At 37.7% G+C, this 16,894-nt stretch overlaps 1 protein-coding gene across 4 annotated transcripts in view; it reads left to right on the top strand.

Moving 5' to 3' along the window:
- Positions 1-16,894, top strand: part of MINPP1 (multiple inositol-polyphosphate phosphatase 1) — a 72,768-nt gene that overhangs the window by 28,851 nt on the left and 27,023 nt on the right. Inside the window, exon 5 of one of the 4 annotated variants that reach the window (XM_046027643.1) lies at positions 12,597-16,095. The exons of 2 other annotated variants lie outside the window; for them this stretch is intronic. In XM_046027643.1, coding sequence (XP_045883599.1) covers positions 12,597-12,993 — 397 coding nt within the window. In that variant the 3' untranslated portion in view covers positions 12,994-16,095. Of the gene's footprint in view, positions 1-12,596; positions 16,096-16,894 lie in introns of those variants that run through there. One more of the 4 variants, XM_046027647.1, reaches the window with a different exon arrangement.

Genomic DNA, 16,894 nt, shown 5'->3' with positions numbered 1-16,894 from the left:
CTTAATCATAGAGCAGTTTTGCTTTGAAGAAGCTTGGGAATGAAACCCAGGAAAGTTCTTATGCCATCCTTAGGACTTCGGTGTGTTCAAGGGGAAGCTGGGGATTTGATTATTTTAAAGACCCGTGGGGACTGTACTAACGAGTAAATCAATTCCTAGCAGATGGCCTAGAACACTTGTAAGACTTAGTCTCTGTTATAAGACAGCAAAGAGCAGTGTGTTTTTGAAATGAAACCAACTTCAGAGAAATTACTGATTTACTGTATAGAACCTGGCACATACCTTTAATGGCTTCTGATGAAAGTTGGATCTTAAATACTCTTATGTATTTACTTTGATGTCTTTAGAGTTACAAAAACAAACAAAAAACCCTTATTGTGGGATGCCTGGGTGGCTCAGTCAGTTAAGCATCTTCCTTTGGTTCAGGTCATGATCTTGGGGTCCTGGAATCAAGTCCCACATCAGGCTCCCTGGTCACTGGGGAGTCTGCTTCTCCCTCTCCCCCTGCTTGTGTTCCCCTCTCTCTCTCTGTCAAATAAATAAATAAAATCTTAAAAAAACAAAAACCCTTATCACGTGTGTGTACACACAGGCTCCACAGCTCTTTAGCAGTCCACTAATTGAGGAATCCAAGTCCCCACTTGTAGTGTGTAGATATAATTTAAGATAGAAATACAATATGTTTTTCCATTTAACATTAATGCTACTTAATTCTGTCAAAGAAAATTGAAATGTGAGTAAGTCTTAAAAGGGGGCAATTAGGTATAAGCTTGAGCAGCTGTTTAAGAGGGATTATATTAACTCTTTGGAGGGGAAGTATACTCTTTTTGGTCACATTTATTCCCATAGCAGTGGTTGGTTTCTTTGTTTTTGTTTTGTTTTGTTTTTAAATAATGAGCTTTATTTCTTAGATCAGTGTTAGGTTCATAGCAAAACTGAGCAGAAAGTCCAGAGTTCCCATGTACTCCCTCTGCCGCCCCAGCACAATCTCCCTTGCTGTTGACAGCCCCAGCACAGTGGTCCCTTCCTTGTAACTGGTGACCCTCCCCGGCACATAATTAGCACCAGAGTCTGTGGTGGTTCGCATTGGGCTTCACTCTTGCTGTGACACATTCTCTGGCTTTGGACAGATGCATACTGTCTTCATAGTTCTGCCTTTTCCAGAATGCCATTTTTTTGGAATCATACGATATATAGCCTTTCCAGATCAGCTTCTTTTACTTAGCAATATGCATGTATGTTTCCTCCACATCTTTTGATGGGCTGATAGTGTTTTGGTTTTTGTGTGTGTTTTGGGTTTTTTTTTTTTTAGCGTAGATTAATACTTCATTGTCTAGATGGACCACAGTTTATTTTCCCATTTACCTACTAAAGGGCATCTTGGTTGCTTCCGGGTTTTGACAGTTATGAATAAAGCTAGTATAAACATCCATGTCCAGGTTTTTGTGTGGATGTAAGTTTTTAATTCATTTGCATAAATACCAAGGAGCACACTTGCTGGGTTATATGGTAAGAATATATCTCATTTTCTAAGAAACCTCCAAACTGACTATCCACAGTGGCTGTACATTTTGCTTTCCCCCCGGCAATGAATGAGAGTTTCTGTTGTCAGCAGTTAGTATTGTCAGGATTTGAGATTTTCACTCTAATAGGTGTGTAGTGGTATCTCATTGTTTTAATTTGCAATACTTAGTGATGTATGATGTTGAACACCTTTCAGTATGTTTACTTGCCATCTGTGTATCTTTTTTCACGCAGTGTCTGTTCAGGCCTTTTACTCATTTTTTAATTTAGGATTGGTTTGTTTCTTATTTTTGAGTCTTATGAGTTTTTTTTATATATTTTAGATAACAGTCCTTTATCAGGTATGTCTTTTGGAAATATTTTCTCACAGACTGTGACTTGTCTTTTTATTCTCTTGACATTGTCTGGTAGAACAGAAGTTTTTAATTTTAAATGTTCCTTTTTTTTTTTTAAGATTTTATTTATTTGAGAGACAGAGGAAGCTAGAGAACACAAGTGGGGAAGGAGAGGCAGGCTCCCCTCAGAGGAGGGAGCCCGATGTGGGGCTCAGTTGCAGGACCCTGGGATCATGACCTGAGCAGAAGGCAGAGGCCCAATGGACTAAGCCACCCAGGCACCCCAGAAGTTTTTCATTTTAATGAAGTCCAGCTTAAATTAATTATGTCTTTCATTGGCCATGCCCTTGGTGTTGCATCTGAAAAGTCCTTGCATACCAGGGGTCATCTAGGTTTTCTCCTATGTTTTAGGAGTTTTACATTTAGGTCTGTGATCCTTAATTTTTATGATGGGTATAAGGTCTCTTGTCTAGATGCATTTTTTTCTTCCACATAGATGTCCAGTATCCAGCTCCATTTTTTGAAAAGATTGCTCTATTGTATTGCCTTCACTTTGTCAAAGATGAGTGAACTATATGTATGGGATTCTGTTTCTGGGTTCTCTATTCTGTTCTGTTGGTCTGTCTACATTCGCTGGACCACACTGTTTTGATTACTGTAACTTTACAGTAAGTCTTGAAAAGTTGTCGTGCCAGTCCTACAACTTTGTTCTTCTCCTTCAATATTATGTTGGCTTATCTGAGTCTCTTGCTTCTCTGTATAAACTTTAGAATCAGTTTGTTGTTATATGCAGAATCTCTTGTTGGGATTTTTATTTGGATTGTATTGAATCCATAGATGGAGTTGGGAGGAATTAACATTTTGATAGTATTGAGTCCTACTGTCCATGAACAGGGAATATCTGCATTAATTCAGTTCTTTGATTTCTTTTGTAGGAGTGATTTGGTTTTCTCGTATGGATCTTGTACATATTTTATACCTCAGTGTTTCATTTTGGGGATACTAATATAAAAGATAACGTTTTTAATTTCAACTTTCCACTTGTTTAGTGTTGGTATATAGAAAAGCACTTGACTTTTATGTATTAATCTTGTATTCTGTAACCTTGCTATACATACTTATTAGTTCCAGAAGTTTTTTTGGTGATTATTTGGATTTTCCACATGGACAATCGTGTCATCTGCAAAGCCAGAGTTTCATTTCTTCCTTCCTGATAGGTAAACCTTTTGTGGGGGCAGGGGGAGGGGGTTCTCATTGTGTTAGCTAGGACTTTCAGTATGATGTTGAAAACCAGGGTTAGAGGAGACATCCTTGACTTGTACCTGATCTTAACAGGAAGTCTGCATTTTTTTACCATTAAGTATGATGTTAACTATAACTTTTTGTATATAACCTTTATCCAGTGGAGGAAGTTCCTCTATTCTTAGTTTGCTGAGAATTTTTATCATGAATAAATGTTGAATTTTGTCAAATACTTTTTCTGAATCTGTTGATAATTGGGATTTTTCTTTTTTAGCCTGTTGATGTGATTGTTTACATTAATTGGCTTTTGATTGTTGAGCCAGCCTTGACACCTGATACAAATCCTACTTGGTTGTGGTGTATAATTCTTTTTATACATTGTTGGATTCAGTTTGTTAACATTTTGTTTAGGATTGTTGTGCTCATCTATCTTAGTGTATATTGGTTGTGTATATATAGTTTTTAAAGTATCTGCCTGGCTTTGGGTCATACTGGTTAGGAGTATTCCCTTTGCTTCTGTTTTCTGCAAGAGTTTGCAGAAAATTGGTAGAATTTATTCCTTAAAGGTTTGGTAGAGTTCACTGGTGAATCCTTTGGGGTCAGTGCTCTTTTGGAAGGTTTTTAATTACTGATTTAATTTCTTAATAGATACAGACTTATTTAGATGATTTTTTCTTGTGTTAATTATGGCAGATTGTATCTTTCAAGAAATTGGTTCATTTCATCTAGGGTATCAAACTTGTGGCCATAGGGTTGTTTATAATATTCCTTTATTATACTTTTAATGTTCATAGGATCTGTGGTGATCTTTTTTCTTTTCTGATAGGAGTAGTTTGTGCCTTCCCTCCTTTTTCTTAACATGGCTAGAGACTTATTGGTTTTATTGATCTTTTCAAAGAACTAGTTTTTAATATTACTGATTTTTCTCTGTTGCTGTTTTAAGTTTCATGGATTTCTGCTTTTATTTTTAATTTGACTTTCTTCTGCTTACTTTGGATTTGACTTGCTTTTTTCTTTCTATATTCAAAAATGGAAGCTTAGATAGTTGATTTTAGGTCTTTCTTCTTTTCTAATGTATATATTAGAGGCTATAAAATTCCCTATAAGCACTGCTTTCACTGCGTCCCATAAATTTTGATGAGTTGTGTTTTCATTTTCATTTAGTTCAAAATGTTTTTAAATTTCTTTTGAGATTCCTTCTTTGACCTAATATGTTATTTAGAAGTGTGTTGTATAATCTCCAAGTGTTTGAGGATTTTCTCATTATCTTTCTGTTAGTGATCTAGTTTCATCAACTGAGCAGATGTTGCATGATTGCCTTTCTTTTAAATCTTTAAGATGTAATTTATGTCACAGAATGTGGTCTCTTAGTAAATGTTCCATATGAGCTTGAGAAGAACATGTAGTCTGCTATTGTTGGATGAAGTCATCTATAGATGTCGGTTGGATCCAGTTGATGGATGATCTTGTTGAGTTTATCTGATCCTTACCAATTTTTGGCCTGCTGGATGTGACCATTTCTGAGAGAGAGTTATTAAAGTCTCCAGCTAACAGTAGAGAGTTTATCCGTTTATTCTTGGACTTGTATCAGTTTGCCTCATGCATTTTGTGTTCTGTGAGGCATACATATACCTCTAAAGAGTATTATTTATTCTTGGGGTATTGACCCCTTTGTCAATATGTAATACCCCTCTTCATCCTTAATAACTTTCCTTGCTCTGCGGTCGGCTCTGTCTGAAATTTATCTAGTTATTCCTGCTTTCTTTTGATAAGTGTTAATTAGCATGTTCTGTCTTTCTCCATGACTTTACTTTTAATTGGTATGTGTCTTTACATTGAAGTGGGTTTCTCATAGGCAGCATATAATTGGGGCCTTGTTTTTGATCCACTCTGACAATCGTTTTTAATTTTGGTATATTTTGTCTATTGACTTTACATAGTTATTGATTATTGATATAGTTGAATTAGTAAGTCCCATGTTTGTTACTATTACCTATTTGTTGCCCTTGTTCTTTGTTCCTGGGTTTTTTGTTTTTTTTTGTCTTTCACACTTGAAAAACAGTTGCCTTTTGTGGTTTCAGTTGAACATTTTATATCATTCAATTTCCTCTCATTCCTTAGCATATCAGCTGTCTTTCTGTCTTCCTTCCTTTCTTTCTTTTTTTTTTTTTTTTTTTTTTTTTTGGTGGTTGTCTACAATTTGCAATATGCCTTTACAACTAATCTAAGTCTACTTTCAAATAACACTGTTCCACTTCATGGTTAGTGCAAGTACCTTATAATAACAAAATATTTCTAATTCTCCCTTCCTGTCCCTTGTGTCATTGCTGTCATTCATTTTACTTACACATACACATACATATTGTATGTGTGTACAACACATACGTGCATACATAATCAAATGCATTATTGGTATTATTATTTTGAACAAATTGTTATCTGTTAGGTCAGTTAAGATTAAAAAAATGTAAATAAAGGCTTTTTTTTTAAGATTTTATTTATTTATTTGACAGACAGAGATCACAGGCAGGCAGAGAGAGGAGGAAGCAGGCTCCCTGCCGAGCAGAGAGCACGATGTGGGGCTCGATCCCTGGACCCTGAGATCATGACCTAGAGCCGAAGGTAGAGGCCTCAACCCACTGAGCCACCCAGGCACCCCAAGGCTTTTGTTTTATCTTACTCATCTCCAGTGTTCTTTCTTTTTTTTTTTTTTTGAAGATTTTTATTTATTTATTTGACAGACAGAGATCACAAGTAGGCAGAGAGGCAGGCAGAAAGAGTGAAAGGGAAGCAGGTTCCCTGCCGAGCAGAGAGCCCTATGTGGGACTCAATCCCAGGACCTTGAGATCATGACCTGAGCTGAAGACAGAGGCTTAACCCACTGAGCCACCCAGGCGTCCCTCCAGTGTTCTTTCTTTATGTAGCTCTGAGTTTAACATTTTTCTTCTCTCTGAAAAACTTTTTTTTAACATTTCTTGTGAAGTATATCCACTGGCAACAGATTCCCTCAATTTCTGTTTGTCACTTCTGAAGGATAATTTTGCATGGCACAAAATTCTTGGTTGGTGGGCTTTTTCTCTCAACACATAATTATTTCACTTCACCACCTTGCTTGCATGCCTCCTTTCAAGATTTTTTTCTTTGTTTTTGATTTTTTGAAGTTTGAATATGGTATGAGCTTCCTGGATCTGTGTTTTAGGATCTAACATTAATTTGGGGACGTTCTCAGTCATTATAGCTTTAAAGATTGCCATGTTTTCTGTCTTTCCCTTCTTTTGGTATTCCCATTATACATGCTAATCAGACCTTTTGTAATTGTCCCACAGTTCTTGGATATTGTGGTTTTGGTTTTTTGGGGTTTCTTTTTTTTAAGTTTTAATTCTCTGTGCTTTTTAGTTTAGGAAGTTTCTTTTGTTATATGCTCAAGTTCAGAGATTCTTTCTTGAGCTGTGTCCAGGTTACAGACCATTCCTCACTTCTGTACCATGTTTTTAATCTCTAGTGCTTTTTTTATTCTTTCTTAGAGTTTCCACCTCTCTGCTTACATTATCCATCTATTTTTGCATGTTATTGAGCTTTTCTTTTAAACCCCTTACATATTAATCATATATTTTTACAACATTCCTGGCCTGATAATTCCACCATATCCGATTCTGGCTCTGATACTTTTTCAGTCTCCTTAAACGGTGATTTTTTTTTTCCGCTTTTTATTTTATTTTTATTTATTTATTTTTTTTTTTTTAAGATTTTATTTATTTATTTGACAGATAGAGATCACAAGTAGGCAGAGAGGCAGGCAGAGAGAGAGGAGGAAGCAGGCTCCCTGCTGAGCAGGGAGCCTGATGCGGGGCTCGATCCCAGGACCCTGAGATCATGACCTGAGCCGAAGGCAGAAGCTTTAACCCACTGAGCCACCCAGGTGCCCCTTTTTCCGCTTTTTAATATGCCTTGTCAGTTTTTTGTTTAAAGTGGACATGACGTACTGGGTAAAAGGAACTATGGTAAACAGCCTTTAGCAATGTAGTAGCGTTGGGAGGGATGTGAGGAGGATGCGTTCTGAAGTCCTGTGGTTAGATCTCAGCCATTTGCTAAGCCTGTGCCCCAGGCTATGAATGGCACCTGTGCTTCTCAGTAGTCTTTCCCCCTCCTGTGTGGGGTGGTGGCATAGGGTGGTTGGAGGTGGCTAAAGTGGGGTGTTTCCCTTCCCTGAGGCAGGTTAGGCTGAGCGGGGAGAAAACAGTTTTTCCTGAGGGCGGGCCTTGTTTAAAGGAGCAGAAGGCTCTGGCATCTTTCAGATGGTTCCTGGAGATAAAATTCACTAAGTGTGGGTACTCCTTGGGTCCCTTGGAGTTTTTAACTCCGGCTTGTCCACACTGAGCCTTTAGCAACTCGTTGGTTATAGTTTAGGTTTTCCTGCCCCTCCCTGGTTTCCATGGAAATTTCTACTCTTGTACTGGTGATTTGCTGTGCCCACCTGTCTCTCCTGTCTGGGAGCAACACTTTGCCTTGTGAACTTCACTGATAGATCTAAGACGACTTGTTGATTTTTCAGTTTCTTCCATTCTTTGTTGTTACTGTAAGGTGGAAGTTTCTAAGCTCCTGACTGGAAAACAGTAACGTTCCAGTTGGTTTGCACACACACACACACCCAGATTTTGATATTTTGATAGAGTTTCAAACAGTAAAATAAAAATCACTTTACATATTGCTTAGTCATTATTTGTGAGAAAAGCGTTCTGATAATCATAGCTCTTAGTGGATCCCTGACTTAAACTATAGAGTATAAAATGGCTTAAAAATTATTAGCTAAGTGCTTTTGAATTTTATACTTTGTAATTATGAGGTAGATTTTTTACTGCTACTTTCTTGGGGGGCCTGAAAGAAGACTGCTTTGTTATATTTAGTTTTAACAACAGAACCATTAAGGATTACTAAGTTGAGTTTGGCTAGGAAAAATAAAATAGTGAAGAAAAACAGTTATGTTTGGGACTGAGGTGCTTTATATTGCGAACTGTAATTTAATGGAAATACTTTTGAGTTAGTGCAAAAAACACTGAACATTCTTTTGGATCTCTTAACTTATTTAAGAGTGTGCTAAATTCTTTTTACCTTTAACCCAACCTAGACATTTAGCACTGAATTTTCTTTTTGAAGTGCAAAAATCAAGAAGAAAGATTTTTAAAAATTGTATGGAACATGAAAGTGCTTAGAGATTTTTTAGACAACTTTAGGGTTTCAATTTTATGTTCATGTTAGTAGCATATTTTATAAACTATAAAGCAATCTGTTCTATTTTATAAGCTTTGTCTTTATGAGGTAAAATTTCTGTAAGCCAGATTTCGAATAGTCTGCTTTCTTGATGTTTTCGGGAAGCCATAAACGAAACAATCGAGGGTCTTGTTACTGTATGCCCAGTAAAGGTCTGTGCACACACATTTATGATCAATTTACATATAGTCCTTGAAGTGATTCTTTTTTTCAGGTATGGATGAAGCAGATTAATGAATGAGTGTTTTTGTAGTGACTTTAATTGGTAGTTCAGAGATAGCTTAGGTAAGGAAGTTTAACCCCAGTGTTTTTGTCTGTGAACAGAGGGTGGGAACATCTGCATCCTAAGATAAAGCCGGTGACACTTCCCTGAGGCCACAGTGGGCAGCTTTTCTGCCGTAAGACTTCCTGGGAATGCATTTGTCACCCTGCTCAGACCCACCTCCTCGCAGAGCACAGCCAGCTCCTCCCGGGACAGGAGGGCATGCTCTCCTGTTCGCCCACCGGGTTCCCCTAACTCTCACACGAATGCTGGTCTGCAAGAGCCAGGAATAGCTTTCCTTTGTTTTTGGTCTTTCACCTCATCACCCTTCTAGAAACAAAACAAAAACCAGCATGGTACCTGGCACTTGGCAGGGAATGATTCAACCTATGACATCTAAACAATGTCAAATGGATTTTTACTCCTCTTTTTCCGTTTTGGAGAATTGGGGGCAGCTCTTATGTGCAAGGCCTTGCGGCGTGAACACGGACAGCACCAGCCTGCTGCTTCCTCCACAGTCGTAACAGCACCTGCTGGGTGTGCAAGGCACAGAGGGGGAAGTAGACAAATAGAAATGATCATAGTGAAACTGTGTATTTGGTATTATCTCATAAACATCAAATATTTTTATCTGATTCTTGTAGAAAATCCAACCTACATATAATTGTAAGTTCGTTATTTTCTACAGGCACTTTTTGGATTTCTAAGCCAATTAGTGTTTTAGGTTTTTAAGACTGTTTTGGGGAAGGCTCCGTCAGTTTTCACTCTATAATCTGTAGTTATCCTTATCTTAAGTTATTACTACTGTATTGGTGAATTTAACCAGACCTTTTTGTGTTGCCAGCTTCTGTAATAAAGGTTGATCTGTATAGGAAGATAGTAGTCTTGGCATTTATTTAAAAATTAGACTTTTTCTTACTATTTGCCTAGAATTCTAAAATTAAAAATTATTTATTGAAGTATAATTAACATGCAGTGTTATTAGTTTCAGGTGCACAACATAATCCACAATATTATACATTACTTAGTGCTCACCATGATAAGTGTAATCACCATCTGTCACCAAACAACGTTATTACTGTCATACTGACTGTATTTCTAGTAGTGTACTTTTCATCACCCCGTTGCTTATTTATTTTGTAACTGGAAGTTTGTACCTCCTGATCCACTTTATCTATCACATCCATAATCCCTAGCCACCTCCCCTTTGGCAACTAACTGCCAGTTTGTTTTCATATTCAAGAATCTGTATTTTTATCTTTTTTTCTTTTTGTTTGTTTCTTAAATTTCACATATGAGTGAAATACAGTTCCTGTTTTTTTCTGTCTGATTTATTTTACTTAGCATAATAAACTCTGGGTCCATCCATATTGTCACAAATGGCCAGATCTCATCCTTTTTTATGGCTGAATAATACTCCATTGTGTCTTTATATCACTTGTATATAACACATCTCTATCCATTCATTTATCAATGGACACTTGAGCGGCTTCCATATCTTGGCTATTGTAAATAATGCTGCAATAAACATAAAATAAGATTTTTTAAATTTAGATGTATCAAATGGCAGAAGACATATATTTTTGTTGATACAGCTCTCTATGAATTAATATATAAACTTATTTGATTTCCCATAAAACTCATATTAAGCTTTTTTAAAGCATAGTTTTGCTCAAGTTTCTTCTCAAAAGTAGCTGATTTTAACAATAAAGCAATTCAGAGGAGGAAATGTATTGCTTTTTATATAATAAACCTAAAACTTAAATTGGGAGGGGGGCACCTGGTGGCTCAGTTGTTAAGCATCTGTCTTCGGCTCAGGTCCTGATCCGAGGGTCCCGGGATCACGCCCCTCATCAGGCTCTCTGCTCAGCAGGAAGCCTGTTTCTCTCTTTCCCTCTACCCACTCCCCCAGCTTGTGTTCCCTCTCTCGCTATGTCTCTCTCTGTCAAATAAGTAAAATCTTTAATAAATAAATTAATTTTACAAACTTAAATTTGAGTCACAACCTAATTTTCTTCTGTAGCTCGGATATAATTATAGAACTTCTCTCATGATTTGTACATAGCCTTATTGGTTTTATCCCCTTTCCCAGTGCACACTTTTTTATGTGTGTTTGTTATTTGTCTTGTATCTTTTTCTCTCTCTCTCTGTATTTGATTGAGTGCCGCCAAGTCTAAGAACGTGTGGCTGTGTACCCTATCCCGCACCGGCGACAGTACTCCCAGCCCCGTGTGCGGTACTCAGCACGTGGAAAGGGGCTGGTCTGAATGGAGATGTGCTCGAAGTGTAAAGTATGCACTACATTTTGAAGACTCAATAGAAAAAAAGAATGTCAATCATTCTTTGATCATTTTGATGTAACTTGTTGAAACCAAACTATTTTATATTATATATGGTCTTTCACCGTGCTCCCAGTTTGCTGGAGTTCCTCAGTCAGTCAGGTCTTTCTGTGAGACCATGGCGGTGTTGCCGTGTCCTTCCTCACCTCTTGTCCATCCTGTTGGATCTCATAGACCACAGTGGTGGGCATTAGGCCAAGGATTGTGCCTCGCTTTGAGCTTGCTTCCTTCTGGTGGGAGGGCTTAAAATCTAAGCCAGAACAACACAAGTTTTAGCTGTGGGTTCACGTACATGTGCATTTTTTAAAAATAAAATCACAGTGCTGTGTATATATTTCCTCTTATGATTTTTTTAAAAATAACATTTTCTTTTCTCTTTATTGTAAGAATTCAGTATATAAAACTACAAACTATGTGTCAGTCAACTGTTTATGTTATCAGTAAGGCTTCTGGTCAACAGCAGGCTATCAGTAGTTAAGCTTGTGGGGAGGCAGAATATTATGTATGGGGGTGCCTGATATACTCAGATGAATACTAGATCTGTCTGCATGCTGTGTGGCTTCCCGCTGCACTCTTCTTCGCGGACACCGATAATGATATTCAGGTCTTGAGGCTGTTTGTGGTTCACTGAGAAAACTTTTCTGTACGGTTATTTGTAAATGTTTCTGTGGGGTTTGGACCTACTCTCTGGTTCCATCTGTATTTTGTGGGGACTCTGATGCAGATTCTGCTGTCCTCCAGAAAACCCAGCACTGTTTGTAGTCTCATGTGGGGGGTGGCAGCAAAAAGTCAGATGGTTGCTTGTAATTTGAATAGATTTACAAATTATGTTTAAGAAAAAAGTCATATTCTTCCTATTAAAGTTGAGGAAAGACTAAGCAGTCATTTGCTGCTGCTTATATTTAAAAAGGCTTTACTCAACAACAACAACAAACAAAAAAATAGAAAACTTGGAATTAAAGGTGACTTAGCTTGCAGTGTTGAAAAAGCAGTTGTACTTCTCACATTGCATAAACTCTGCTCCCAGCCACAGACCCAGTACATCAGCGACAATAGGTTGCGTCTCTACCCTTTCGTGGCTGTCTTCCAAATTCAGTGCCCAAGTCAGGTCTTGTAAAACATTGAAGGATTACATGAGTTACCATTCACTGTTCAGACTTGGTTCCAACCAGGAAATTTATTGAATGTTGCTTGTCTTTATTTCCTAGACACAAATAAAATAGCATTTGAAGTTCATTCAGAAGACCTCCCTGGAATAATTTATATCGACTAAAGGCCAGTTTGCTCAGTTTCATTCATGGAAAAGCAATACAATTTTGAAATACATATCTGCTTCAGGTTCCTTAATCTCCTAATTAAAAACTCTCTTCTGTCTGTGAACTTGAAGAATAGCAAGTGCGCAGTGTTTTAGATGGATTTGCAGTACCACAGTGATCCTGAATTTGGAACCGAACTCCGAGTATAAACAGTTTAGTTCTTGGCCACACAGAATTTTAGCCATATTGTTGACTTGTGTATATAAAGATTAAAAAAACGAGGACATTGTATACTGCTTCTCCTTACTGTAGATACTATCTTCCATGACGTGAGTCTATATACATACTTTCTCTCCATTTGTTTTTTAAGGTCTCAGCCAATTTCCTCTCCAGTCATCCTTCAGTTTGGTCATGCAGAGACCCTTCTGCCACTGCTCTCTCTCATGGGCTACTTCAAAGACAAGGAGCCCCTGACAGCTTACAATTACAAGGAACAGATGCATCGCAAATTCCGGAGTGGCCATATCGTGCCCTACGCCTCGAACCTGATATTCGTGCTTTACCACTGTAAAAATGCTAAGACTCCTAAGGAGGAATTCCGAGTACAGATGCTGTTGAATGAGAAGGTGTTACCGTTGGCTTACTCACAGGAAACTGCCTCCTTGTACGAGGATCTGAAGGACCACTACAAGGACATCCTTCAGAGCTGCCATGCCAGTGAAGAGTGTGAATTACCAAAGGTGAACAACACATCTGACGAGCTATGAGTACCTGGAGAACAGTTCTCGTTCATCGGGGGCTGATCCATAGGGAGTGATTACATGCTTGGAATAGGTGGGCAATCCACGGTTAGAGAAAGCTTTCACAGTACTTGAGTATTTCTGTCTTTTCACAGAAAAATGTTGAATTTCTTTTTGAATCTGGAGCATGGATGTGTAAGAAACTATTCTTCACTGGAGCAGCTCTCTTAGGAGAAAAAAATCGATTTAAAGAACTAGCTGGCCCTGCAGACGTTTACAGAAATTAGATCCTTCCTGTTTATATGAGAAATCTCACACTGAGATGGAGTATGACTTCAAAGTGATACTTGAAAGTGCTGGACTCACAACGTATGTCATTTGGATGATCTGTTACTTGACCAAGTGCAGGAACTTTCCAGTTGTGATGTCTTCTCTGTCTTGCCCTCAGGTAGCTCAGCTCTGGCATCGTCGGTCTTCAGCAGACATAGTGTGGTGCTGGGACTGTCGCTTTGGAAGCAAGCTGACATCTCTGTAGTTAAGATTTGAAACCATATTAAGAAACAGTGTGATTTTCAAAGGACACCTTCACTTGAAGACAAAAAGCATAATAAAATAGATATTTTTGTTAATAGTATTTATAAAGTATTTGAACACTTTTTCAATAATTCCTTTTAACCTCGTAGTAAGTCTTACAAGGCCTTTCTTTAGTATCTTACCTTTTACATTTATAACAATGGAGGACAAAGAGGACCATTAGCAACAAGGAAGACAGAATCAGAGTTTCTTAAATCCATTGCTTCACAGTTTTTTTCATTCTGTCACTTTGCTTCTGTTTTTATATTTTGCTATTACGTGAAGTGTATCTTTTGGTTATCACTTTTCCACTCTTTTTTTCCCCTCTGAGTAAAGACTTTTTACTGGCTGGATTAGTTTCACAGATCTGAACCCATTTCAACGAGATACTTCTGAGTTTTGTCAAATGCCGTGAAAGTGTTTGCTATAAAAATAAACAGAATTCCTGTGACTTTACTTTCAGGTCTTTTCTGCTGTGTCGATATACAATCAGTAATTGATGGTAAAAGATTGGGACTTCAAGCAGCTTTGACAAAATCAGGCAATATAAGGCAATTTTCTTCTATTAGAAATTTCCTCAAGTAAATTGCCACTTCTTTTTTGGAAATAGATTTTATTAAAAATCTAAATAAGAAATACCACAACTACATATTGAAAATTATAAAAGATGCATGGAATCATCTGTTGATCATTGATTTTCAGATGAATTACATCCATAAAATAGGTCATTACCTGATACACTGCTGATTGTTCCCGCAAGGGTCTGCTGCTGTCTAATTTTTTCTTTTTAATTTATAAGTGGGTGGATACGAAGAGAATAATCTTAACAAGCATTCATGTGCGCCATCCTGTTTCATCAGAATAACACTGTAACATATGACTTGGGTCCAAGTAAGAACAATTGATGTCTTTTTTGTGTTCTGAGCCTCGGGGTAACCACCAGCATAAAATTCAGTACTCACCATTCCATTGCATGCTTGACTCTGGAAACTCACAGTATTGTGGGGATTTTAAAATTTTCTAGAAAACAACCATTTTGAGTATCATATTAGTCTTGAATGGGTGATTTATTTTAACTGCTGTGTTTTCTTTTCAGGACTTTTCTTGATCTGGATTATTTGTCACAAATCAATATTGTCAGCTCATCAATACTTGCTCAGTACTTTTAGTGAACAAACACTAGACTTGGTCTACAGGTGTATGAAATTGAATGAACCTAGTTCTTTCAACGGGGTTATCTCAAAAGACCTTAAAACAAATTTACTTGGTGTCTGACATATTGACTAGATAATTTTTTATTAAAGATTTTATTTATTTATTTGACAGACAGAGATCACAAGTAGGCAGAGAGGCAGGCAGAGAGAGACAGGGGAAGCAGGATCCCTACCGAGCAGAGAGCCTGACACGGGGCTCGATTCCAGGACCCTGGGATCATGATCTGAGCCGAAGGCAGAGGCTTTAAACGCACTGAGCCACCCAGGCACCCGAACTAGATAATTTTTGATTCACAAACTTCTCCTAGACTATGAAAGTTTGTTTTGTTTTTTAATTTTTTTTAATTTATTTATTTGACAGAGAGAGATCACAAGTAGGCAGAGAGGCAGGCAGAGAGAGAGAGAGAGAGAGAGAGAGAGGAGGAAGCAGGCTCCCTGCCAAGCAGAGAGCCCGATGCGGGACTCCATCCCAGGACCCTGGGATCATGACCTGAGCCGAAGGCAGAGGCTTAAACCACTGAGCCACCCAGGCACCCCGACTATGAAAGTTTTATAGGAGGTATTTAATTTTGTTGTTGAAATAGGAAAACACTCTTGTTGTAAAAATACTTTATAGTATTTTAAGTAAAAATACTTTATAGTATTTTAGGGTGGAGGGCAAGTAGGGTTCATTTTTGCTAATACTACAGAGATTGTGTTACTATTTCTGATGCTATTATTCCCATTTAGGATATACCTGAAACTGAAAAATTTCATGATGAAAACTGAAAGCTCTTTAGCATAGGCTGTATAGAAAGTTGAACATTGAAAACTCATCTTTGGCTAACATAGAGCTCATTCAGAATAGGTGACCAAATCACTCAGTTAAGCCACACTTAAATGACTATTTGTTCTGATATTTTCATCAATTAATAAACAGCTATGGACATTAGCCATTTTTCTGTCTAATCTACAATTTGGTGTGCGCAGTGCATTGTACTCCCATTTTTATAGTCATGTGCGTTTGAAGTTTCTGCTCTCCAGTACGTAATCATTCACTTGATACTAATTTGGTGTATAGTCTTGATTGTAACTTTAACACTGAAAGCAAAACTCCGCTTGAAAAAAGAGCTGTTTTTTTTCCCCAGGCCTAATAAACTTTTATATGTTTATTAGATTACTTTCCTTTTGTAAACCACAGAACTGGTGCATGCCCTTAAATACTTGGGAGTCACGTACAACCAAACCAGAACATATTTCCTCTAAGATGGATATTTCATGTGGTGTTCATTAATGGTCCTTGGAATTTGGCCTGTCTTCTGCCAAATGGAAGCTGAAAATAAATATTTGCATTACCATATAATTTGCCTGTATCTAGCGGTCATAAATTTACTTCCCAGATCATTGCGTTCTCCCCGGGCCGTTCTTTGTCTCTCGCTCCCTTAGCATTTCCTTCCACTCACCTCACAGCCCAGTCCACTCTTAAGCACCTTCACATCAATCTGTTAAGCTGCTTTTATTGTGTGTACCTGGTATTTTCGAGAAAATTCCACAGCACCACTCCCCACACCCCCAAAAGATGTCATGTTCTTCCAGTTAAAAGACTTGTAGTTTGAACTGCCTATCTGGAACTTGGCAGGAGGTTAACCTTTAGAGCTTTAACAGTGGGAGGTGCCTGGCTGGCTCAGTCCATCGAATGTGTGGCTTCTGATCTTGGGATCGTGAGTTCTAGTCCCATGTTGGGCATAGAGTTTAGCTAAACAACAACAACAACAACAAAAAAAACAACCATCATTACTGAAGTAATACATCTTAGGGTAGAAGGATTCTTCATTGTTATTCTGCAACGAGTCTCAATTCAGCATCTTCCATGTACTAGTCCCAGATTTTAAACCATTGTTTAGACTAAGCCATTCATATACACACTCTTGTTTGATGAACTGGGAGAAGACATATTCATTAAAATGGTGGCCTTCTAAAATAATATTCCTAGTATAAAGAGAAAATACCATTAGAATATTGCACATGATTTCTGAAATCGCTAATATGGAAAATTATGGTGGGATGAAAATCTATAGATTATCTCTGCTTTTTTCATTAGAGTTTATCCTGCCAAACTTGGTTCTGATTGTCTTTTGACTAAACATGAACAATACGGATGC

This window comes from Meles meles, chromosome 13 (assembly GCF_922984935.1).
Source record: "Meles meles chromosome 13, mMelMel3.1 paternal haplotype, whole genome shotgun sequence".
Classification (NCBI taxonomy): Eukaryota; Metazoa; Chordata; class Mammalia; order Carnivora; family Mustelidae; genus Meles; species Meles meles.
This window is presented reverse-complemented; position numbering and strand designations above follow the sequence as displayed.